The sequence below is a fragment of the Caenorhabditis briggsae genome, assembly GCF_000004555.2.
Source record: "Caenorhabditis briggsae complete genome, chrIV, whole genome shotgun sequence".
NCBI classification, from domain to species: Eukaryota; Metazoa; Nematoda; class Chromadorea; order Rhabditida; family Rhabditidae; genus Caenorhabditis; species Caenorhabditis briggsae.
In genome coordinates this window covers 679027-704636 of record NC_013487.2, presented here as the reverse complement: position 1 = coordinate 704636, position 25610 = coordinate 679027, and the positions used below count along the sequence as shown (strand labels likewise).

At 41.0% G+C, this 25610-nt stretch overlaps 4 protein-coding genes across 4 annotated transcripts; 2 read left to right on the top strand and 2 right to left on the bottom strand.

Moving 5' to 3' along the window:
* Positions 1 to 168: 168 nt before the first annotated feature.
* CBG13672 lies at positions 169 to 455 on the top strand (the record flags this gene model as incomplete). Its single annotated transcript, XM_002632404.1, has 2 exons — positions 169 to 202; positions 259 to 455. 2 exons carry the CDS (start codon positions 169 to 171, stop codon positions 453 to 455), a joined length of 231 nt encoding a protein of 76 aa, XP_002632450.1.
* Positions 456 to 3662: 3207 nt separating this feature from the next.
* CBG13670 lies at positions 3663 to 4247 on the bottom strand (the record flags this gene model as incomplete). Its single annotated transcript, XM_002632403.1, has 2 exons — positions 3663 to 3859; positions 3920 to 4247. 2 exons carry the CDS (start codon positions 4245 to 4247, stop codon positions 3663 to 3665), a joined length of 525 nt encoding a protein of 174 aa, XP_002632449.1.
* Positions 4248 to 5444: 1197 nt separating this feature from the next.
* Cbr-set-26 lies at positions 5445 to 15157 on the top strand (the record flags this gene model as incomplete). The annotated part of the gene is made up of 10 exons (XM_045244783.1): positions 5445 to 5544; positions 5669 to 6009; positions 6353 to 6750; positions 7097 to 8096; positions 8480 to 9502; positions 11153 to 12148; positions 12207 to 12423; positions 12909 to 13894; positions 14263 to 14530; positions 15057 to 15157. 10 exons carry the CDS (start codon positions 5445 to 5447, stop codon positions 15155 to 15157), a joined length of 5430 nt encoding a protein of 1809 aa, XP_045095227.1.
* Positions 15158 to 16559: 1402 nt separating this feature from the next.
* CBG13668 lies at positions 16560 to 23679 on the bottom strand (the record flags this gene model as incomplete). Its single annotated transcript, XM_002632401.1, has 4 exons — positions 16560 to 16893; positions 18002 to 18980; positions 20153 to 20570; positions 23344 to 23679. 4 exons carry the CDS (start codon positions 23677 to 23679, stop codon positions 16560 to 16562), a joined length of 2067 nt encoding a protein of 688 aa, XP_002632447.1.
* Between the last annotated feature and the right edge of the window lie 1931 nt (positions 23680 to 25610).

Here is a 25610-nt window from a genome sequence, read left to right as displayed (position 1 = left end):
CATGAAGAAAAAAATACGTTTTCTTCAGACTCAATTATCTCGGTTCCTATGTTAGCTATCAAAAAGTGATTAACAGATAAAATGATTGTCATACAATTTCACACATTTTATCAGTTGACCACTTTTTGATATCATTCCCAGGAATTGAGATAAATTTCAAGAATCAGAATGAGGCCGGTTTGCACCAATTACTCTCCAGTAAGTCGGTTTTATAATCTAAAAATTTTTTAAAAATTTTAATTTTTGAATTTTTTCCAGAACTTCCATCAGACGAAGAGTTGGCACAAGCAAAGAGAGAATCTGTACGTGGCGCTGAGAACGACGAATACGATGAGGACATGGAGATTCCGGAAGACGAGGAAGAGGAAGAGCAGGGACCGTCGGAGCCACGGGGACCGCAGCGGCAGGTGGTTGTTGATGAGGATGGATGGACGACGATTACGAAACTACAATAATGCCTTTAAAATTCATTTTTGGGGTTTTCGCACCTTTTTTCATCGTTTTTTTGCTCTGAAATTTTCCATTTTCTCCAGTTTCTGCTGTCTAAAATTGTTTTTTCGGGGTCTTTTTTGTTGAAAAATGATAATTTTCACTGCTTTTTGAAGTTTTGGGACCTTTTCATGGTGTTTTGTCCCAAAATTTGAATTTCCGAGGGCTTTCTGCTCAAAAACCGTCTATTTTCCCTGGTTGTCCCGCCTAAAAGTGAATTTTTTGATGTTTTGGGACCTAAAAATTTGAATTTTTGGGTTGTTTACTGGGACCATTCTGTAGTTTTCTTTTTTCGACATTTTTAGTGTTCAGATTTTTTGATAAAATTCTTTGGTTAATTTTCAGATGTTTTTAAGATTTTTCGGCGAATTTCGTTTTTTCTCGATTTTCAGAATTTCTTATATCTTTCACTATTTTTCTAGTATTTTCAATTTTTCAGGATTTTAGATTTTCGGAATTTCAAACATTTTCAGCGATTTTCTTTGTATTTTTTGTGTTATTTTATTTTTTCAAAAACTTCATGAAATTGCACAAAATAGCATTTTTGCGTTGTTTTTTGATTATAAAAAAAGTTTTATCAGACGAATTAAAAATTAATTTATAGAAAATGTAGAGAAAATAAATGCGGTTTTTTTGAGCTATATATATTTATTTATTTGCAATGCATGGGGAAATCAATAGATATTTGGCAAGAAATGGGACATGAACAAATAAAAAAGTAAAATGACCAGACGGACCGACTAGAGTCCTGTAGGTCAAGTGGGAGGGATCAGAATATCATAAGGATCGCCCCTACTCGCTTAGCAAACGCCACCGGACTGAGCTTAGAATTTATCACCTTACATACACGGTTCCACATAAGTTTCTGTGAAGGAAGCAGTCAAAGTATTGACCGTTGATTTTGAACAAATACGGGGCTCTGTTAGAATGGCTGGGAAGAATGTAGGACGACATAGAGGGAAAATGGTATGAGTTTATAACAATTTTGTGATAGGTACGAAGAACTAGAAGGGTGCGGCGATGAAGGGTGGTTAGCATAGAGAACTGGGATAGGCGATCGGTGTATGAATTGAAGGGCATATTACATCTCTGAAAGACTTTTCTGGTGAAATAACGAAGAGGAGATTCTAGTTTATTGGCAAGTGTGGCATTGGATGGATCGAAAAGTTCACAACCGTATTCGAGGACCGGTCTAATGTAGGTGTCGAAGAGACGGAAATATAAACAAGGGTTTTTCGATTGGAACGTTTTCAGTATTTGGCGGGACTTGAGTTTAGCAGAGTAGGCAATAAGATTGATGTGTTTGTCGAATTGAAGTTGATCATCAACTAGTATACCTAGATCCTTGAATGAGCGATGCGGAGTAATGGGGGATCCCTTAATAAGGTAAACTGTCTTAGGATTGCGTTTACCATAATGCATAACGGCCGTCTTATTTTCGGCTAGTTTGAGTCTCCAGATGTCACACCAGTGCTCTACGATTTCGATACTTCTCTGCATATCCAATGGGTCGGAACCGGTTATTTTTAGGTCGTCGGCGAACGCCGTGACATGAACATTGGGAGGAAAGAGGCCGAGTAAGTCGTTAATGTAGATCAGAAACAAAAAGGGACCAGTGACACTTCCTTGGGGGACTCCGGATTTGACAACAATCTCGCTGGTTGACATTAGGCCATTAACCTTGACGTTGGATGAGCGGTTGCTGAGAAAGGACTCGAACCAGACGCAGCATCGTTCATCAATACCTATACGCCTCATTTTCAGCAGCAAGAGATTGTGTGGGACAGTGTCGAATGCCTTGCGAAAATCAAAGTAAATAACATTTACGAATTGTTGCTTATTTGCTAAGGTTTTCTGTATTCTGGAAGTGGACTCAAGGACGGCTAGAACACAGGATCGCTTACTGACGAATCCGTATTGATTCGGAGAAATACTCGGACCGATAACACGTTTTAGCTCTTCAAGGACTATAGAACTCTTAGAAACGTCAAAAACTGAAAGAGGAGATAGATTTTTTCTGTAAAAAAACTTTCAAAATGACCATTCTTGACATTTTTTCTTCCGGAAAACGACCATACATGAATCTATAACCACTAATTAATTTTTTTTAAATCATTTGAATCATCTTGGAACTCCACAAAATCAGATAAAAAATTCTGAAATTATGGTTTTAGACCTGCAATTGTGATCGCGCCAAACTTTTCTTCTGTAGATCAAAAATTAATTTGCAGTTCGGAATTGTGGGGGTACGACGAATTCGAACGTTTTCAAATTCGAACAGACCTAAAATCGAACTGATTCTAAAATCGAACTGACAAATTGGAACGCTGCCTGCAACAGAGCGCGCATGAAAGCACACACAAAACAGCGTTCCAATTTGGGACAGTTCGACTCCTTACCAGTTCGAACTTGTAACAGTTCGATTCTGTCCGCGTTCTGTTCTGGTACGTGTGCGAAAAAAGGACTGTTCTGAATTGAATCTGTTCGATTTTGTAAACGTTCGAATTCGTCGTACCCCCCCCCCCCCCAGGCGAGTTCTCGGCTCGTTTTTCTCCAGTCATTTTTAGGCTTTTGTCTCCTGAAAATTTCTGAAAAAGCTAATTCTAAATATATATCGAAGATAATTGAAAAAGCGAAAAAAATGTTGTTATTAAATATATCAACAAAAAAAAAAGGAACAGGGTTAACAAACAGAACAAACAAGGGATAATTTGAAAAGAAAAACCATACTTTTCAACCGGAAAATTCAAATTCAAATTTTAGGACAAAAGAAACGATGAAAAAATCTCCAAAAACAGCGAAAATTCGTTGAAAATTGGCAATTTCAAGCGAAAAAAACCTGGAAAAACGATTTCAGACAGTAAAAAACCCAGAAAATTCAAATTTTTAGGTCCCAAAACATCAAAAATTCACTTTAAGGCGGTCCACAACCAGGGAAAATAGAATTTTTAAGCAAAAAAAACCTTGAAAATTCAAATTTTGTGACAAAAATCAATGATAAAAGGCCCTAAAACCCCAAAAATTCAAATTTTGGGACGAAAAACCTGCAACAAAGCCCCCGAAAAAACGATTATAAACAGCAGAAAATGGAGAAAATGAAGTTTCAGAGCAAAAAAAAACGAGAAAATTCAATTTTCAGGTCCCAAAACACTAAAAATGAATTTTAAAAGGATTTATTGTCGTTTCGTAATCGTTGTCCATCCATCCTCATCAACAACCACCTGCCGCTGCGGTTCACGTGGCTCCGACGGTCCCTGCTCTTCCTCTTCCTCTTCTTCCGGAATCTCCATGTCCTCATCGTCTTCGTCGTTCTCAGCGCCACGTACAGATTCTCTCTTTGCTTGTGCCAACTCTTCGTCTGATGGAAGTTCTGGAAAAAATTCAAAAATTAGAATTTTTTAAAAACTTTTAGATTAAAAAACCGACTTACTGGAGAGTAATTGCTGCAAACCGGCCTCATTCTGATTCTTAATGTATCCAAAGCCTTCTAGAAGGAAAAACGCGATTTGATAGCTCGAATCGTCCTCTAGAATCAGGTCAAAGTCGTGATAGAGGATGTTTGTGAGCCACTCTTCGAGGTCCTCGGCTTTTAGACCTCTCGACGTTGTCATTTGCTCGCAAAGGACGTCTAGAAACCACTTGTCCTTCTCTCTTGTCTCATCGCCACCACAAGAGTTGTCCAGGGCGAGCTGATAGCCACTCCAGGATTTGAGCGTTCTGGCGGTGAAATTTCGAAGGATTTCCATGTTGATATTCATTTTTGGCTGAAAAAAAAGAATGTTTTTCGCGAACAATTGCGAAAAACAGTGAAAAAAGAGACATTTTCCCTGAAAATTCCCGATTTAAATTTTTTATCGTCAACTACGGTAGACGAGTCCGCAAACACACCTCCACTACCATTACACTTCGTCACGAGACCCGCCTTGGCACACTGCCAGCCGTGCACGCAACGCGCACGCAACGCATCAGATTTGAAGGTGCGATTTACGGAGTCGACTTCGCTTATCATTTTTATCTCGAATTTCACAGTTTTCCGCGATTTTTCTCACTAAATTAATGATTTAGATCATTTTCTATCGAATTCTAGCGGCAGATATGATAGGGAGTGGCTGCGAAACCCGAGAAACCCGATTTCCGGAGGGCTGTGAAAATTTGAAAAATCGCTTTGAAAAAAATGTTCCAACAGGCTTACAGCCGGTTTTTTGTGCTTAAAATAATCTAAATGGATAGTGCAATGTAAATTGCCCAGAAAATTTTCAAAAATTCGCTCAGAAAGTTGTCGGTATTTTTTTGAATTTTCACTGAGCTGAATTTTCGAAAAAGATAGTTTCCCTTCTTTTTCTAGTATTTTCTTTTCATATTCTTCATTTTCAGCCGATTCTCGATTTTTTGATACCAAAAACTCCCAAAATATGTCGAAAATGACCCCTTTTTTGAATTTTATCGATTTTTCGCTACTTTGAAAAAATCTCTCTCTTTCCATCCTGATTTTCCCCTTTTCCTTTCATTTTCATTGTTATTTATGGCAACTAGTCCATTTTTTACCTATTTTCGTTAGAAAAATGCCAAAGGTTCACATTTTCGATGATTTTTGCTTTTTTCCGGATTTTTTTTTCGAGTTTGTCTCCTTTTCCTTGTGTATGACGAAGTTTTTGAGTTTTAGGTTCAGTTCCGAGATGTATAAGGGCTGAAAACCCCAAAAATCACTTGAAAACACAGGAAACAGCCAAAACATTTTTGGCGGGAAAATAGAAAATTTAAATTTTAAGTTTGGAAAACTGAGTTCTAACCGCAAATTTAGTCAATTTTCTTCCTTTTTTCGCCATTTTCTCTTCATAATTCCTCCATTCCCTCAGAAAATTCCGATTTTTCCAGGTCTGTTCAAATATTGCATGAAAGTGAATCTCTAAAAGCGACCATCTCTCCGACAACCAACTGAGGAACCATCGAAAAAGATGGAAGAAGGTGGAGAGCAAGGACTCCCACCGAACGAGGAGCTCTTTCAGGAGCAACAAGTTGAGCCAGAACCGATGGAGCAAGATCCAGTAGTTGCAGGTAGGAAAATCTTCAAATTTCATGAATTTTAACCTGGAAAATAGGGCAATATTTGAAGTTGAGCATAAAATATTGGAGAAAAACTGATTTTTGAACTGGAAAATGGAAAAAATTCAATTTTCAGAGCCAATCGTCGAGCCAGGAGTGCCAGAAGGATCAGAAGCGGTCAACGAGGAGCCCGAACAGGCTCAATTCCAAGAGATCGCTGCTGAGCAACACGATGATACGATAGAAGCCACGTTCCGTCGACACGACGACTATGCAGAGCCATTTTTCATGCCCACGGCGTATGTGGCTCCACAAGACGGAGAGCAAGAGGCTTATGGAGATCGGGAGAATGGAAACGGCGATGGAGCACATAGAAATGAAGTGGATAACACGGAGCACACGATTTGGATCGACTCGGATGAAGATCATGATCCGGAGGAGGAGATATTGAAGGCCAATTTTTATTTGCCCTACAGTGTAAGTGCCTGAAAAGCCGAATAGTGGAAATTAGCACATTCTAGAAGTTCTAGATGGGTTCGCTGGCTGTTAGGGTATTTTTGATCTAAATTTTGAGCTCACAAGCTAAACTAGCAACGTCTAGAGGTATTTCCAGCTCCCAATAATCCTTTTTTTGATGAAATCCTTCTCAAAATCTGTAATTTGAACTAATTATCATATTCGGAAGGTTCTGGAACGCTAGGAAATAGATCTAAAATTAGCAATTTTCTAGTTTGTAGTCTGTTCTGGAGCTCAGAAGTTGAAAAAATGACCTTTTTAACCATCTAAAACAATTCCAACCCCTAATTTTCCTTATTTCCAGGATCACAACTACGATCCACCGGATCCAACAGAACGTGTCATTCATCCACAAGAAGGGCCATTCATGGTGATCGATGGACTTGACGAGGAGGGAAACATCCGTAATATGTGGATGCCAGACGGCTACGGGCCACCGCATCGTCCACGTTCGGTGCAAGAAGAGGAGCCAGCTCAGCAACAACAGCTTCACGATCAGCAGCTTGCTCAGCCCCAGCAGCCACAATACACTACACATCCAGCTGTACAACAGCAGCAGCAACAGCACCTAGTCGCTCCGATGCGTCAGAATATGCAACAGTTGTCGGCGGCCGGACGACCAGTGGTTGCTGCTCAGCCATTCTCGATTGGTGGCAATCAAGTGGAATATGCGGATTCCATGCAGAGAATGCCATCGAGAGGGTAGGTTTTGGCTTGGAAAATGGGGCTGAAATAGCTGAAAATAGCGGGAATAGCTAATTTCTGAGCATTCAGGCTCTATTTTCACGACTTCTGAGCATAAAAAGCGCTTTAAAGGACCAATTGGGCTGAAATACATCAAATTTGCTTTAAAAAAAACCATTTTCTGAAGGATTCTGGCTCCACTTTTAAGACTTCTAAGCACAAAAAGCGCTAAAAGTACCGAAATGTGAAGTTTGTGACGTGAAAAAAGTGCTGAAATAGCTTAAAATCTGATTTTTGACGCTATTTTTACGATATTTGAGATCTAGAAAACGTTAAAAAAGAGCTAAAAGTTCCAATTTTGCAGAATTCCCATCACAACTGGTCAAACCCAATATCGTGTGGTCAGTGAGTACGGTGGAACGACATCGTCTCCAATGGCTCCTCAAGGTGCTCTCCGCGGAACCACGATGCCACGTGGCACGCCAACCGCCACAATCATCAGAGGAAATCAACCGATCTACCAATCGCCAGCTCAACGGGTTGCTCCAGCTCCAGTTTCAGCGTCACGTAATCTTCCACCAGCTCAACCGACTCCTGGATCCTATCAGCATATTTCAAATCCAATCGGAGGCCAAGTCAGACGTCTTCCACCCGGAATGAAGCCGTTGGGTGCTGCTGGAATCGTTGCCGGGCCTGGGATCCTTCGCCAGACTCCACAGACTCGTCCTATCAATGTTACACGTCCGCTACTGGAAGGAGGAGGTACAGATACTTACGATTCGCCTTCTACTGCACCACCACCACCCCCGGTTCGTCGCATCGCTGACGTGGCACCGCATCGGATGACTCAGGAGCAACGACAGGAGCAACAATTGATGAATCGACAGAGACCACAGTTCCCACTGAGAGCTGGCATGACTGTTGGGCCGGGTAACCGAGGTACCACACTGCCTACAGTAATCCCAGGACGTGGAAGAATTGCTTCAAGCTCTGAGGATCTTCTTCGTTCGCCGCAACGTGGCCAGCCGATTCTGGAGCGTAAATTCCAGTTTAAACCTGTATCCATGCAACCGACGCCTGTGGAGCACACCTATTCGACTCCTGTGCCAAAGGCTAGTGATCAGCTTCCAGCTCAATTGACAGAAGATCTACCTGAGGACCAACCAACGTCGTCTAGCGCTGTCGCTGCTCCAGAAAGTGAAATCGCAGAGGAGGTTAAACCAGAAGTCAAGTCGCCGACTCGTCTGCCAGGATCCACGTCGCCAATGAAACATCAAATCGGAGGAATGCAGAAGCCAACGCCACCGCATCGTATGTCACAGGAGGAGAAGAATGCGCATTTCGCCAAGTTGCATCCGGATAAGGTGAGAAATCTAGAAGTTTTGGGCTAAAATAGAGGTTTCTGCTCTGAAAAACCTTATTTTCCCATGGATTTTGAGCTCGAGACCCAACGAAAACCATAAATTTCAGGTTTTTGGGCTGAAATTTGATTCTGGGAGGTTTCTTACCTGAACAATCCACTTTTTAATGAATTTCAAGCTCCGGGCCCTTTAAAACCTGCTAAATTTCAAGTTTTTGAACTGAAATTTGATCCAATGAGGTTCCTGATCGAAAAACTGCGATTTTCTCGTGTATTTTGAGCTCCAGACCCTTTAAAATCTCTAAAATTCGTCCTTTTTTTTGTCGATTTGAAGATGAATTTTGAGCTCCGAGACCGTTTAAACACTCCAATTTTTTCTTTTTCCAGGACAAACCAGCGACTCCACAACAACAGCTTCCGACGTCTTCTGCTTCTGGCACTCCAACCCATCCATCTCAGTCCCCAGCCAATATCCACACCCTGCCACCGCACCATCACGCTCATCCACATCATCATCAGCCAACACCAGTCGTCGCTCCACTATCCCGTCTTCCGCCACATCATCAGGACGACACGCTCGCCGTGGTACAGTCCGTGTTCGAATCCAACGCTCCACGTCAACCGGACACTCCGAAAGACAAGGAGGCCATTTCCAAGATCGCGGATCAATTGAGATTCAGCGCTGACGCGTTCACCGGGGCAGCTGGCTCGTCTGGCGATGGCTCACGTCTCCGAACGACTTCAGGAGGTCGTTATCAGCAACAACAGATGATGTATCACGATGAGGGAAGAAAGCGGCAGTTGTCTGGAGGGCGATACGATGGTGGGAATAATATGATGATGAGATCTTTGCCACCCACCGATAATTCTCCATTGATGCGTCACCCGGAAGCAATGTTGGAGCCGCCACATCGTCAGCGAGGAAGGCCACGTGGATCTACTGGTCCTCAGAATCCAGGAAGACGTTGGCCAGAAGGACAGGAGCCAATTGCTCCGCATAGAGCCGCAGGAGGAGCCAGAACGTTGCCACCGAGGAACCAAGAAGCTCCACCGCCACCAACTGGACGTAATGGAGGAGCGCAGAATTCGGATTCAGAATCCGACGGCGTTGGCGATGGCGAGAGCTGGACGATGCGATGCCATTGTGAAATGGATCATGGAGACGGTGATACAGTCGAGTGCGAGGGATGCAAGGCGTGGCAGCATATGGCCTGCATGGGTCTGACGCCGAAAAGCAACACGGAAATGTACAAATGTGAACTGTGCGCGCCGCGAAAGCTGCCGATCACCAGGGCGGAGGCTCGAAAGGTGCAGAAAAAGCTGCTGGACGCGTTGGCTCGAGCGACAGAGATGGAGAAGAAGAAGAAGGGTAGAAAGAGCGATCCGACGGAAGCGAAGAAGCAGATTCAGGTAGGATATAGCGACAAAATGGCCTAGAAATGGCTCAATTTTATCTGAAAATCGCTAGAAATGGACCGATTTGAGCTAAAAAATTGCTAAAAATGATTCATTTTGAGCTGAAAATCGCTAGCATTGGATTAAATTGAGCTGAAAACCGCCAGGGATGACCCAATTTGAGCTGAAAATCGTTAGAAATCTATCAAAATGAGCTGAAAATCGCTAGAAATCTATCAAAATGAGCTGAAAATCGCTAGAAATGAATCAGATTAAGCTAAAAATCGCTGGAAACTTGTGAAATTTGGTCCTGGACCTACCGTAGGAAATGGAGCTAAATTCAGCTCCAAAAAGCCAGAATGACCTAGAAATGACTTAAATTAAGCTGAAAATCGCTAGAAATAGGTCAAATTGAGCTGGAAATCGCTAGAAATGGACCTAAACTTAAGCTGAAACTTTGCTGGAAAGTTGTGAGATTTGGTCCGGGACCTACCGTAGGAAATAGAGCAAAATTCAGCTCCAAAAGCCAGAATGGCCTGGAAATGGGTCAATTTGAGCTAAAAATCGCTAGAAATAGGTCAAATTGAGCTGAAAATCGCTAGAAATCTATCAAATTAAGCAGAAAATCGCTAGAAATGGATCAGATTAAGCTGAAAATCGCTGGAAAGTTGTGAGATTTGGTCCTGGGCCTACCGTAGGAAATTGAGCAAAATTCAGCTCCAAAAAACAAGAATGACCTAGGAATGGGTCAATTTGAGCTGAAAATCTCTAGAAGTGAGCAATCTCCGCCCCCCCTTCTTATCGATTTCCACAATTCGAATTCCCTTCGCGCCACACACACAGAACTTTTATTCATCGTTACCTTTGCCGTCCCCATCTATAACACACATACCATCTCTTTGACCTACACTCTCTCTCTCCTCGTTATGTTTTGTTTCTTTTCTCGCACTCTGGTGCTAGCACATGATACACGCAGACAGACAAAGAAAAAGAAGGCAAAGCAAGCCCCATCCATTCATTTGAATGAGTTTCCTCTGATCAATAGGTTTCTCTATTTTTCTTCTGTTCTCCGTTCTAGCTGCGCGTTCGAAGATATGACGAAGAAGGTTTGTTAGGGATTTTGGAGCTAGAAGTTAGCTCATTCTATAGTTTATAGCCAGTTCTGGAGCTCCAGAGTCATCAGAATCGATTCTGTAGTTTGTAGTCTGTTCTGGAACTCTGTAGCTCGAAATACACTGTCTAGGGGGCATCAAGTGCAGCTAGGAAGATCTAGAACCAGCGATTCTGTAGTTTATAGTCGGTTCTCGAGCTTAGAAGTTGAAAATAGCTGTTTGGATCCATCAGAATTGATTCAGAAGATTCAGAAAGATAAATTCTGTAGCTTGTAGCCTATTCTGGAGCTCAGAAGTTGGAAAAATCTGTCCGGAGTCTTCTGAATCGATTAGGAAGATCTAGAATCAACAATTATGTAATTTGCAGTCTGTTTCGGAGCTCTGGAGTCGTCAGAACCGATTGAGAAGACCTAGAATCCCTGAATCAGCGATTTTGTAGTTTGTAGTCGGTTCCGGAGCTCAGTAGAGGAAAATAGCTGTTTGGAGCGTCAGAGTCGATTTAGAAGCTTTAAAATGAGCTATTTTGTAGTTTATAGTCAGTTGAGTTATTTAGAAGTTAGGAAAAATGATTCAGAACCCTCCAGAGCCAGGAAATTTAAATTTTCCCGATTTTCAGCAACCATCAACATCTCGCAAATCGGCACCAATGCCACAGCGTCAAGCGACTCCGCCACCACAACGTCGCATTGCTCAGCTCAACGAATACTCGAAACTAGCCGCGCAATTGCTCAATTCGATGCCTCAAACCGCTGGCGCCGACACACTTCTCGAGGATTCACGACGTCATCACAAGGCGGAGGCCTTGTTCATTGAGCCCGACAAGAATGCGTTGGTGACGACGGAAAACGTGGCGATTCGTGAGGTGATTCTGGAGGTCAACGGACGAGTGTCGATGGCTGCCGAAATCAAGAGAATGCCAGGCGGTGGGAATGGAATTTTCATGTATGACGGGCTGATGAAAGGCACCACCGGAGAGGATATGGGCAAGAAGCAGGAGTTTGTCTGTATTGAGACGAAGAATAAGTTTGGAAACGCGACGAACGTCACCAGAAGATCGTGTATGCCGAATTGTGTTCTGAAGCATGTGCTAGGCACTCAGGCGACGTTGGGCATAATGATTGTTGCCACGAAGCCGATACCAAGAAACCAGGAGGTCACTCTTCCATTCGACGCCGACTGGATACAATCTGACATCCCTCTGCAGTGTGTGGATCACAGTAACCGTCCAGACCAGATTTGTCCATTTGAACAGGAGCGTGTTCGTGCAGCGCAAACTCGCATGGCGAAAGAGGATCGCGAACGACGAAATGCCGAGGAGAAGCGTCGTGCGGAAGAGGAACGACGTCGTCTGGAGGAGGAGGTTCGTCGGGAGCGAGCCGAGCGTACGAAGCAGATGGATGAGGAGGCTGAGCGAGAGCGGTTGGAGCAGGAGCGGATTGAGAAGGAGAAGAAGGCTAAGGAGAAGGAGGAGGCGAAGAAGTTGGAAGCAGAGAAGAAGAAGAAGGAAGACGAGAAGGCCGGATCGTCGTCTTCAGAAGCTGTGGCTAAGGTGAGCTCCTAGATTCGAAGACCTAGAATCTATATCTCCTAATCTCGAATTTTTTCAGGCCAAGCAAGCCGAGTCGTCTGCATCATCTACCACCGCTGAAAAGTCGTCCACCAAGAAGGACGCCATTCCAGGTGTGAAGAAAGAGGAGACTCCAGAAGATTCTGACGCTGATTCTACCAGTTCTGACAACATCAGACGCCGCACGTCTCGTGTGCACAAAAAGAAGAATTTGGAGATAAAAGAGCACAGCAGTCCAGCGACTTATGGAAAGAGAAGTGAGTTTGGAGCTAGAAAATCTGAAAATTAGCTTGAAATCAGCCTGAAAATAGCCTGAAAACGCCTAAAACGAGCCTTAAAGAGCCTTAAATAGCTATGAAAACCCCCAAAAAGCCTGTCTTAGAGATCTAGACTTTACGCTATTTCGGACCACTTTTAAGTAACTTTGGATCATTTTGAGGCATATTTGAGATCGTTTTGGTCCATTTTAAGGTCATTTTCAGATCGATTATAAGACATTTAGCTCGGTTGTAGGCCATTGACTATTTTTAGGTCATTTGGGACCTTTTCGGACCGTTTATAGGCTACCTGAGGACAATTTTAGCTCATTTTCTGTCTTTTTGAGTCATTTCATTTCAAAAAGATATTAAGCAATTTTGGACTATTTCAAGGCAATTTGAGCCATTTTAGGCATAGCCCCCCAGGGCAGGTCTTCAAGACAGTGTCTTCCTAATCTCAAGTAAACATTGCTCATTTCTTTCAGAGCAAGTCACCATCCCGGCGACCGCTGGCAAACGTCCGCGCACCTCTTCAAGCCAAGCAGACGATCCTGGACCGTCGACGTCGGCAGCTACTGCATCTCCAGCTAACCGAAAACGCGCTCCAGCTGCCACCTCTTCATCATCTTCTACTTCAGCCACTGATGCCAAGAAGCCGAAGAGCAACGACGAATACGCGCTCTCGGAGCTTCGTGACAAGATGACGTCGCTCCTGGAGACTACTACTACCAACAGTACCATGACCGAGTACAAGATTGATCCGAGCTTTATTGAAGGTCGAAGACCGGATTGGATTAAGAAGATGGAGCACGATATGGAGAAGATAAAGGCGGAGAGAGCCGCCGCAACAGCAACGTCGTCTGGAGCTTCGAGCAAGAAGAAGAAGGAAGAAAAACGTTCGGAAGTTGTCAAAGAGGAGAAAAAGGAGACCGCAAAAGCTCCAAAGTTGGAGAAGAAGGAAACTCCAAAAAAAGTAATAGAGAAGGAGAAGAAAGAGGTCGAAAAGAAGAATAAGGATGAGCAATCTGCTGGACCAGCTCCACCAGCACCAGCTAAAGACGCTGTCAAAGCTCCAGAATCCGCCGCTCCAAAGCCAAAAACTCCGAAAGCCGAAACGAAGGCTCCAGTAGCTGCTGTTTCGAAAGAATCTGCTCCAGCTGCTCCGAAAGAGGCTCCTCCAAAGTCAGCTGTTCAAAAAGAAGGATCCGTGTCCACTGAGGGATCTGTTGAGAAGGATGTGGGAGCTCCAGGAGCCCCAGCTGCTGCTGCTGCTCCAGCACAAGTTTCGACGAAGAAGGAGCCGAAGAGATGGTCGATAGACGACTACAAGAAGCGGCCGAAGAAGGAGATTGTGGCTCCAGCGACTGAGACTGGTGCCGGAAGCAGTGCCAGCACGACACCGTCGACCAGCGGACCAGCACCGGCTCGCCGTGGATTCATTCCGAGCACTGAGGGATTGAAGGATGTGAAGGTAGGGGTTAAGAGTCACGAAACTAGCTGAATTTTGTGTAACATTGGCTGACAATCGGTCAAATTTTTGGCTTCAAGTTTGTCACAATTTTGGCTTGAAAAAAGGCCTAAATTTTGACCTGAAATAGGCCTAAATTTTGGCTTGAAATAAGCCTAAGGTTTGGCTGGAAATAGGCATATATTTTGGCCTGAAATAGGCCTATATTTTGGCTTGAAATAGGCCAAAATTTTTGCCTGAAATAGGCTTGAAATTAGTCAAAGTTTTGGCTGGAAATCATATTTCTTGTCCGAGCTACAGTAATCCCACCGGGAATACTGTAGCTTGGATTATCCCAGGACGTGGAAATCACTCAAAATCTCGTTTTCCAGCTCTCGGACATTCCACTCGACGATCATCCATCCAACGCCACCAACACCAACAACACCGCTCCATCCACAACCACCACTACGACTGCTCCAGGAGCCACTGTCGTCAACTCGCCGAGCACTCGCTCGCGTACCCGTGGAGCCGCTAGTGAGAGCGCCGACGACGCGCCAGCCGAGCACAGTATGTCATTGAAGGATCGCATTACTTCGATGTTTGGCGGGATCAATGCTCCAGCAGCAGCACCGACGGCTCAGAAGTCATCTACGTCCAGTGAGTTTTTTTTTTGCAGAAGGAGGTGGCCGAGCTTTAGGGAAACCTAGGCCATTTAAAAATAGTTGAAAAATATCCTTTTTTGGTAAAATTCGGTCCGTGGCCGAACTTTTGCAAGACCTAGGTCATTGAAAAACAGCCTGAAAATACTCAATTTTTCCAAATTTTCAACCTAAAATAGAATTTTTCCTTGTGGACGAACTTTTGCAAAAGCTAGGCCATGGAGAATCAGCCTGAAAATACCCTATGTTTCCCATTATTTTTTGGATAAAATTCAACCTTGTTTCTCGTGGCCGAACTTTAGGGAAACCTAGGCCATTGGAAAAACAGCCTGAAAATATTCAATTTTCAGCCTGAAATCGAGTTTTTTTTCCGGCCGAACTTTGGGGAAACCTAGGCCATCGGAAAAACGGCTGAAAATTGCTCAATTTTCAGCTTAACATCGATTTTTCATCGTGGCCGAACTTTTGTGAAACCTAGGCCACCATCATTTTTAATCCAAAATTCCATTTTAACAATTTTCCAGACGCTACTAATGCCACCACCACTACGCCATCCTCATCGTCCACCACCACCAGCAGCAGCGGCCGCTCGAGAAGCCGTCCAACACGATGGGAGACTAATTAATCTCTGTTTTCTATAGGCTCCGCCCCCATTTTTCTGTTCCCGAAAGTGTCCTTATTATCTTCTTTTATCAGTCTATATTATCTTCTTCTTCGTCTTCCCAGTTATCTTTTCTACACTTGTCTCGTGTCTCGTCTCGCATAACTTTTGAAAATTTTAGAGGTCTGGTACCTTTTTCTATAAGCCCCGCCCACTTTTTTCGGGCTCTTTTTTTATCGAATAGTAATTTTCTCCCCCTGAATTTTTCCTCAATCATTTCCTATAAATATGATCTCCCCCTATCTATATTCCGCGAAATTAACCTCTCTTTCCCCCCATACACGAAATTTCACTTTCTGGCCCCGCCCTCTTTCCATCTCCATTGATAGTTGCCACGTCGTCGTGGTGCTCCAATAGAGACACCATTGACTTTTGAAAATAGTGCATTTTTAGCCACGCCCCCTTTTCTATCTCCCTCCTATGAATCCCATCTATCTCTTTCACTTTTAAAATGAACACAAAACTAAGCCACGCCCTCTCTGGGAGCTCTGCCCCTTTTAATTCCCAATTTTTTGCTTCTTCTTTCTCTTTTTGTTGTTTTGTATCATCCCGAAATCAACCCAATTTATCTATATATAGCTGATCCTCCACTGCACACACCAGATATGGAGATGGGAATAAAAATTTGCTGAAAAGCAGAAAATGGTTTTTTTTGGCTAGTTGCCTGGTGCATCTACCCTCGAACTCCTTCTAAAGGTTCCCTCTACCCACGCAACGACACTCCGCTATCAAGCTCGGCGCGCGCACAGTTTAAATTGAGTTTTGAGAGATTGTGAGCTTGGATTTGGCTCGTAGTTTTTGAGAGACTCTTTTAAGGATTTTAAGTGAGTTTGCTTGAATTCTAAGCTTGTATTGGTTGTTTCTTTCTAACTTGTTCATAATAAACCGATTTTGTTACATTTCTTGTTGATTTTCTTCTATTTTATCACAGGAACCTGATACCCCGGACATACCGCGGGCAATTGGCTGAAAATACGCAAATTTATTATCAAAATTATCAGACAATGAAACAAAAAAAATTAATTTTGTAATTTTAGACAAAAATCACTGTTCTAGCACTTCTAGGGACCGAGATATGACGATTCAAAGTTTGTTGAAGAGACGCAGACAGTTGGAGTGTCTCGTTGTCTGCGTCTCTCACCTTCTAATCTTCAAATGGCTATAAATCGGCTTCTAGATGTCGTTGAGAAGTCGTTTTTGGACAGAACAATTTATGAGAAATTGCATTTTCAGAAAATTCAAGAAATCTTTAGAATACAGTAACCCAGTATGGGGGAAAGAAAATTCAAAAATCTGAAATTTTCAAAAAAATTTTTTTTTGGGTTTTGAAAAAGTTGGAAAAATGTTTTTTTTTTCAGAAAGTCCTCTAATCAATGTTAATGACATCATCATCATCCTCCGCTACTTGGTCCTCCCCCTGCGGGTCCACTTGTCGATGCTCCGCCCTCTGCACAGTCTCCGCCTTTTGATTTGAAGCTCCGCCTCCCCCTCCCTGTTTCTCCATCTCCTTCTGGAATCTTCCATCCTTCAAACGTCTTCTATAATTCACAAAGAAATTCCGAACAGTAGGAAGATCCAAATGTAGTCGGACCGCCAGTTGGGCCATATGTTCTGGTGGGGGATTCGGATTTCTCTTGAACGAATCCACCAATTTCGCTTTTTGGGTATCGGTGAAGACCAGACGGGTTCGAGGGCCGTGTCTGGAAGAAAAATACAGATTTTCAGAAACTTTTTAGGTCCAAAATCACTGTTCTAGCTCTTCTAGGAGCCGAGATATAGTCATTTGAAAAATTAAAAAAGTAACAAATTTTCAAAAAAAATTTTTTTTTGAAAACTTTAATTTTTTAAAAATTTCTAAATTTACAATTTTCCAGAAACTTTTCAGTCCAAAAACGACTGCTCTACGATATCTAGAAGCCGAGTTATAGCCATTTGAAGTCTAGAATGCGAGAGACGCAGACAACGAGACACTCTAGCTGTCTGCGTCTCTCCCCAAAAATTTTCGGGGATCTCGGACAATTTGAAATGGAAATTTTTGCAAAATTTCAGCAAGAATTAATCGAATTTCAAATGAAATTTTTTCAATGTTGCAAAATGTTGCTAAATTAATGTTCGTTTTTCAAAGTGCCAATATCATTTGAAGTCTAGAAGGTGAGAGACGCAGACAACGAGACACTCTAACTGTCTGCGTCTCTTCAGCAAAATTCAAATCGCCTTATCTCGGCGTCTAGACATACTAGAACAGTGATTTTTGTTTTGAATTTTTCGGAAATTTTCGGGGGATTTCATAAAATATAAAATAGTATGTGTTTAGGCAGTTTTGGCATTACTAAAAACATTATTATTTGAAATTCAAAGAATTAAAATGTTTCAAAATGTTGCTAAATTCGTTTTTGTTTTTCAAGTTTTCAGTTTTCAATGATTTTTCAGACAGAAACTGAAATTAAAGATTTTTGAAAATGCAAAATCCCAATGAAGATTCCCTACTAACATTTGAAAACTAAACATGAATTTAGTGATTTTTTGAAACATTCAATTTTTTTTTAAATTTCCATTTTGCATTTTCTGAAATTCCTCAAAAATTTGAAACGTCTCTAGACAAAACTCACTATTCTAGCACTTCTAAAAGCCGAGATATGGCAATTTGAAGTTTGTTGAAGAGACGCAGACAGCTAGAGTGTCTCGTTGTCTGCGTCTCTCGCCTTCTAGACTTTGAATCGCCATATCTCGGCTTCTAGAAGTGCTAGAACAGTGATTTTTGGTCTCAAAATTTAGGAAATTTTGTAAATTTTCTGAAAAAAAACCTACCCTTCCTGTCTTTTTTGCGGATGTGTGATTTGTAGTCCAGTCACTCTAGCCGCATCCTTTGGTGACAATTGGCACAACTCCACTCTCAGATTTTTCTCCAATCCCAACCAATTAATCATTCGTTCGTACGTCTCGGCGCCCCGATTGATTTGATCCCATGGTTTTGGATTTCTGAGAATGTCTGAAAGGGTTCCTTGGCTTCTTCCAAGGATTTTAGTGGAGAATGCGGATTGGGGAATCGAGTTATCCTTTAGATCTTGAGCAAGACGATTGCACAAGTCCTTGGTGTCTACTGTAGTGCCTTCTGGAACCTTGACAGCCATTGCGGCGCAAATTTCTGGAATATTGAATTGTTGGGCAAGGAGATCGGGACCTTCTGGAGCAGCTGGAACACCTAGAGCCCCTGGGACGTCTCTGGGAGGTTGTGGAGGTTCTGGAGGATTGTATGCTAAAACTACTCCAGCTTCTGGAGCAGTACGACGACGAGAATCGGTTTCTGGATGAGCACGTCGACGTGGATTGTGTGTTGGAGCAGCTTGAGAAGCGTCTGGGGCAGCGTGTTGACGATTACTGTAGTTTGGAGGTGCTTGAGCTTCTGGGGGCCGTGGGACGTCTCTGGGAGGTTCTGGAGCATCGTATTCAGGGGCGTCGTATCCTGAAGCATAGTATTCTGGAGCCATTTGTCGACGTGGATTGTATTCTGGACCAGCTTGAGCTTCTGGAGCAGTACGATGACGAGAATCGGATTCTGAAGCCTCACGTCGTCTAGAATTCGATTCTGGAGCAGTCCGTCGACGTGGTTTGTGTTTTTTAGCTCTTTCTGGAGGCGGCGTTCCAGCTTGAGCCTCATCAGAGTCCTCGCGAGGTGAAGTATCTCTATATCGGCTTCGCCGACGCTCCTTCTGATGTTCCCGCCGAGGTTCCTGCCGCGCCGGCGGTGGAGCTGATTCCGACTCGAGTTCCAATTGACGTTTGGTTTCTGGAAATTTCGGAAAATTTGAAAAATTTTAAGAAAAAATTCACAGTTCTAGCACTTCTAGAAGCCGAGATATAGCGATTTGAAGATTGGTGAAGAGACGCAGACAGTTAGAATGTCTCGTTGTCTGCGTCTCTCACCTTCTAGACTTCAAATGACTATAAATCGGCTTCTAGATGTCGCAGAGCAGTCATTTTTAGACTGAAAAGTTTCTGGGGAATTTTATTTCAAAAAATTGTGGAAAGTTTAAAATTTCAAAAAATCGAAATATCAAATACGAAATTCTTCAAAATGCCGAAAATGATACAAGATCTGAGCCCACTTCAACTGAAACTTGAAAAACGAAGATAAGTTTAACAACTTTTTGAAACATAAAAAGTTTTTTTTGGGAAGGAAAATTTTTTTGTTCAAATTCATAACTTTGCATTTTATGAAAATCCCCGAAAAAAGTGAAAAAATCACTATTCTAGCACTTCAAGGAGCTGAGATATGGCAATTTGAAGTTTGTCGAAGAGACGCAGACAGTTGGAGTGTCTCGTTGTCTGCGTCTCTCACCTTCTAGACTTCAAATGACTGTAACTCGGCTTCTAGGTGTCGTAGAGAAGTGGTTTTTCGACTGAAAAGTTTCTCAAGAATTGAATTTTTAAAAATTGCATGAATTTAGCAACATTTTGAAACTGTGAAATTTGAAAAAAAACATCCTGGAACTGTCTGAACACATACAATTTTATATTTTCTGAAATTGCCTGAAAATTCTTAAAATTCAATACAAAAATCAGTGTTCTATCACCTCTAGGAGCCGAGTTATAGCCATTTGAAGTTTGTTGAAGAGACGCAGACAGTTAGAGTGTCTCGTTGTCTGCGTCTCTCACCTTCTAGGCTTCAAATGACTGTAACTCGGCTTCTGGATGTCATAGAAAATTTGTTCTTGGACTGAAAAATTTCTGGGGAATTCTATTTAAAGAAAATTCAAAAAATTAAGAATTGAGAGTTTCAACCATCTTCCAAAAATGCAATATTCTATAAATTTTCCAGTGACACTTTAAAAAATGAACATGAATTCAGCATAATTCTGAAACATTGAAATTTTTTCCAATTATTCGCTAAGTTTTTAGGTTTTTCTAATCTGGATAAAAACTTTTAAGACTGAAAATTTCCACCAAAAAAAAACTCACTAGGCCTATTTGCCTCGTCTGGCCATGCCTCAACTCCTCCTCTCAACAAGTTCTTTTCAAAATGATTGAAGCTAAAATCGAAAGGATCCCATTTCGATTCTCTCGCCGGATTTGGTTTCCGAGGTTCCACTTCATCCATCTCATATTCCTCCTCAAAAAGCTCCGCAATCTTTCTGGTACGCGCCTCCGTCCGTTCTCTTATCACTCGATCATTCATTTCACACTTTTCTTCCAGAGTCAGCGGTTCCAATCCATCCACAATGAAAGCTATACGACATGGAGTTTCAGGGGTTGGGAGTTTCGATACATCGATTCCAATTCCTTTCAGCACTAAATCCAAATTATCATTGGCTGACGCATTTGCATTGAGCTTGTATTTCTGGCCGAGTTTTGTGTTGATAGGACGAAAGGGGACCTGCTGGAAGTTCAGATTTTTTTAAAAGTCAGTAGGTTCTGTGGATTGAATTAAAAAGCTTGAAGTGCACTTGAAAGGACACTTGAAAGACTCAGCTCAGAATAGGTTTAAAATAACTTTAAAAACGCTTAAAGGAAGTTTTTACCGTTCCATAGGATATAGAAAAACGTAATTTTCGGTTGATTTTCAGCTATTTTGAACATTATCAGGGGTCTGAAGGTCAGACCTAGCTTGAACACTTCGCATTCAAAGAACTCTTTTTAGTCCAAAAGTGAGTGCTCTATGACATCTGGAAGTCGAGTTATAGACATTTGAAGTCTAGAAGGTGAGAGACGCAGACAACGAGACACTCTAACTGTCTGCGTCTCTTCACCAATCTTCAAATTGCCATATCTCGATCCTAGAAGTGCTAAAACAGTGATTTTTGTTTTGAGAGAATGTTCAAAAAAATTATTAAAGGAGGCCAGACATCAAAAAAAAAGTTTTCCTGATATTTTGCATAGAGAACCCCCATGAGGGGTTGAACTCATGACAGGCAGCTTAGGGGTACAGCGCTGCTACCGGCTGAGCTACGGGGGCGCGAAGGCGCCTGACGACCGATGGTCTACATAAGCGCGGCGCGATTTCGTCCCCCCAAATGTCCCCCAAAATTTTTGTCTCGCCTCCTTTAAATCAATTTTTTTCAATGTTTCAAAATGTTGCTAAATTCAAATTCGTTTTTTTCAAGTGTCAGTATATAAGATTCTCTTTTAGCGAATTTAGCATTTTCAAAAATTTTAAATTTAAATTTTGACCGAAAAAATTATAATTTCGAGAACAAATTTTATTATGTCATTTATTATTATTTTTTTCAGAAACTTTCCAATTCAAAAACGAGTGCTCTACGACATCTAGAAGCCGAGATATGGCGATTTGAAATCTAGAAGGCGAGAGACAACGAGACACTCGCTCATCGTCCGTTGTGGAATCTAGCATTTTCTAAGACACGGTTCCCCAGAAACGTTTTTTTTCAGAAAGTCCAGAAACGAGTGGGACAGAAAAGTCTTTTATATTGTACTCTGTTGAACCTCCGGTCGATATTTTTTAGAAATTGCGAATTTGGGTTTTTCGCCATTTTTCATGGGTATAATTATGTGGAGCCGTATGGAAGGTGAGAGACGCAGACAACGAGACACTCTAACTGTCTGCGTCTCTTCAACAAACTTCGAATCGCCATATCTCGGCTTCTAGAAGTGCTAGAACACTGATTTTTGTCTTAAAATTTTTGAAATTTTTCTTGAAAACTTTGAATTCAAAGAATTTTTTGAAAATTTCTACCAATTCTCAATTTCATCAAAATTGAGCAAAATTAAGCAACTGGATTCCGGGCGCTTTTGAAAACCCTATGAAATTTGAATTAATGATTTTTTGGAACCAATTTCGGCCAAAAAATTCTAACTGAGACTTGGATAACGAACACGAATTCAGCAACAATTTGAAACATTGAAAACATTTTTTTTTCTGGAAATTTCAAAAAAGTATTCTTCCAGTATTGCTAAAACAGCCTAAATCCCGAAACATTGTTAAATTTTAAGACAAAAATCAGTGTTCTATCACTTCTAGAAGCCGAGATATGGCGATTCGAAGTTTGTTGAAGAGACGCAGACAGTTAGAGTGTCTCGTTGTCTGCGTCTCTTACCTCCTCGACTTCAAATGGCTATAACTCGGCTTCTAGATGTCGTAGAGCGCCCGTTTTTACTTAAAAAATTCTGGAAAATTGTATTTTCAAAAAAAAACCAGAAAAATTACAGTCCCAGTCGTTTTCAAAAATTCAAATATCATGTTTCTATTGTCACTTAAAAACGAACACAAATTTAGCAACATTTTGAAACATTGAGAACATTTTTTTCTGGAATTTTGAAACATTGAGAACATTTTTTTCTTTTTTTTTGTTGAAGAGACGCAGACAGTTAGAATGTCTCGTTGTCTGCGTCTCTCACCTTCTAATCTTCAAGTGGCAAAACTCGGCTTCAGGAAGGGCTAGAACAGTGATTTTTTTTGGCAGAATAGTTTCTGGACACCAGTATTTTCAAGGAATTAAAAGTTGTAAAAAAACACTTCAACTGATTTTTGAGGCCCGGAATTATGATTTTTAGGCCAAAAATTTTTTTAATTTGAACTACGGTTGCTTGCATATTGACACCAGAGAAACGACCGTGAATTTAGCAACAATTTGAAACAGTGAACATTTTTTCTGATATTTCAATGAAAACTTTTCCCAGTAATGATAAAACAGACTAAATTCCAAAATTTTGAAAATTTCAAGACAAAAATCACTGTTCTAGCACTTCTAGGGACCGAGATATGACGATTCAAAGTTTGTTGAAGAGACGCAGACAGTTGGAGTGTCTCGTTGTCTGCGTCTCTCGCCTTCTAGACTTCAAATGGCTATAACTCGGCTTCTAGATGTCGTAGAACAATGGTGTTTGAACAAAATAGTTTACGAAAATTTGGATTTTCAGAAAATTCAGAAAAATTCAGTTCTAGCCTCTGTACTGACACTTGAAAAACGAACATGAGTTTGGCAACATTTTGAAACACAGAAAAAATTTTTGAAAAAAAAAATTGAAACTTGCATTTTTGGTGGAAAAAATTGAAAAAATAGGAAGATTGGGAATTTTTCTTGGAATATTAGATTTTTGGAATTCTGAGAGTTTAGGAAATTCCGAGCTTAACATGCTTATTAGGCTTATTACTTCAAGGTCTAGTCTGAATCCTAAAAACCGAAAAATCCCACCTGCTCTGGCTGTCTCCTGGGTAAACCTTCTGTCTCATCGTCTAACTCTAATGGTGGCTTCATACCAAATCGACGGAATCGAGCGGCTTCCATTTGTCTTAACCTGTCTCTCGTAGTTTGGGTTACTGTAGAAGTGGATGGTCCAGAAGTGGATGGTCCAGCTTGGCCGGCGGAAGACGTAGAAGTACCCGGGTTGGAGGGTCCCGGTTGATTGGGATCAGGAGCAGGGAAATCGGTATGGTCCATATCTTGGCCATCGTCTTCTGAATCGGAATGATCTTCCTGACGGGACGGACCTCCCCGATAGATCGTTTCGTTGTTGATTCGAATTCTCATCTTGAAAAAATTTGAATTCACTAATTCCGCATAGTGGCAGCGACTGACATAGTGGAGGAAGAAAAAATAACGAGACTAATGAAACGGAAAAAAATTAAAATTGCTAAAATTTAGTTCAAAAAATTATTTTTGTACCGAAGAACAGATCATCTTTGTAGTTTTAATAATATTTTTTTTTGGAAATTTTTGTCGAATTCTATTTCTGAAAACTTCCGACAATCAACTTCCGACTCATCGTTCATTACTAACTCATTAATCAGAAATAGATATTGTGAAACTGGAAATTAATTTTTAAAAATTACATTTTCTGCAGAAAATTGTTTATCTGTTTCGAAAAGTTTCTAAAATCTGGAACTCTATGTAAAAACTTTTAGTTATTGTTGTAAATAAAATGTATAAAAATTTGAATTCAGAGGTAGTCTGCTAACGATTGACATAGCGAAGGAAGGGAAAAATGAGATAAATGAAGCAGAAAAAATTTGAAAAATTTGAAATTTTCTGAAAAAATTTTCTGGAAAATTTTACATTTTCGATCCAGGTTTCAGCACAGTTTTCAGCAAAATTTGCTATTTTTATGATATGGTTAAAATCTTCGAAAGTTTCAAATAAATTTTATTGGAATGAACTGAGATGGTATACATCTATTACTAACTTTTTACTGATTAACCAAAAACAGATATTCTGAAACTGCACTTGGGTTCAAGCCAATGGGTCAGAAATCGCGCCCCAGTAAACGGGAGATTTTTAAAAAAATTCGCTGCTGAATTATGTGGCTGAGGATCAAACTTTTTAACGTTGCACGAAAAAATCACGCGTTGCAACTCGTTGATTAAAACTAATTAGGTCAAATCCACGTCGACTTGGAAATTATTAAATTTCTTTTGGCCTAAAAGTTTTTGGGGTGCGTTTTTTGACCCGTTGGCTTGAACCCAAGTGAAACTGGAAAATATTTTTCTTTTAAACTGAAATTCTTAAAAAATGTCTGTTTCGAAAAGATCCTAAGTTCTAGAAGTCTAAAATTCTATATTAGAGCATTTTTCCAATTTTGGAATCTGAAAATCAAATTTAGGTCAAAATCGAATGTAGATGAACAATTCAAAATTCTAATCAAAAATTTAAATTTAACTGACCGTACTAGCGCACTTTGAAATATTCTAAATTTAAAAAACAAAAAAAAACTGAAATTTTAGCGAAATTTTCAGAAAAGTTTGCTATTTTTTCAATTTTATCTCAACATTGAAAGTTTGGCAAAAATTTCATTGAAATGAAGAATGTTTTAAAATTCTTAAAAATAAAAAAAACTATTATCAATTTCTGACTTATTAATCATAAATTATTGCATTAAAATGTTCGAAAAGTTGTATATTTTCATAATATTATAGCGAAAAAAACCTGAAATCCCCGAAAAATGCCGTTTACAGCGAACATTTTTCAAAAAAAAGTTGCTAGGAGGGACGAGGATTTGAATTCCCTCGCAGTGAGAAACCTAGGCCACGGCGCCTGGTAGCCGTTTTTTCAAGTGGCCGACAGTGGTTTTTTACGTTTTTTACCTGCCGGACATGAAAACCGAAAAAATCCAGGAAATTTTCCATGTAAGAAAGGCACTATGATGCCGTGGCCTAGGTTTCTCACTGCGCGGGAATTCAAATCCTTTTTTTTCAACGCAGTTTTTCGGGCATTTAGGATTTTTTTTGCAATAATATTAGGAAAATACATATTTTTTGAAACATTTTGAGGTAATAAAAATTTTTGGTCGGAGTCCCCCTTTAAAAATTCAAGTTCTTAAAAAAATTTGCCTGTTTCGAAAAGTTAAAATCTGGAAGTCGAAAATTCTATGGTTTAATACACAATTTTTCATTAAAACCATACTTGTTACGGGCCGGGCCGGGCTTTTTCCCGAATTTCGGAGGCCCGGCCCGGCGGGCCTGTCA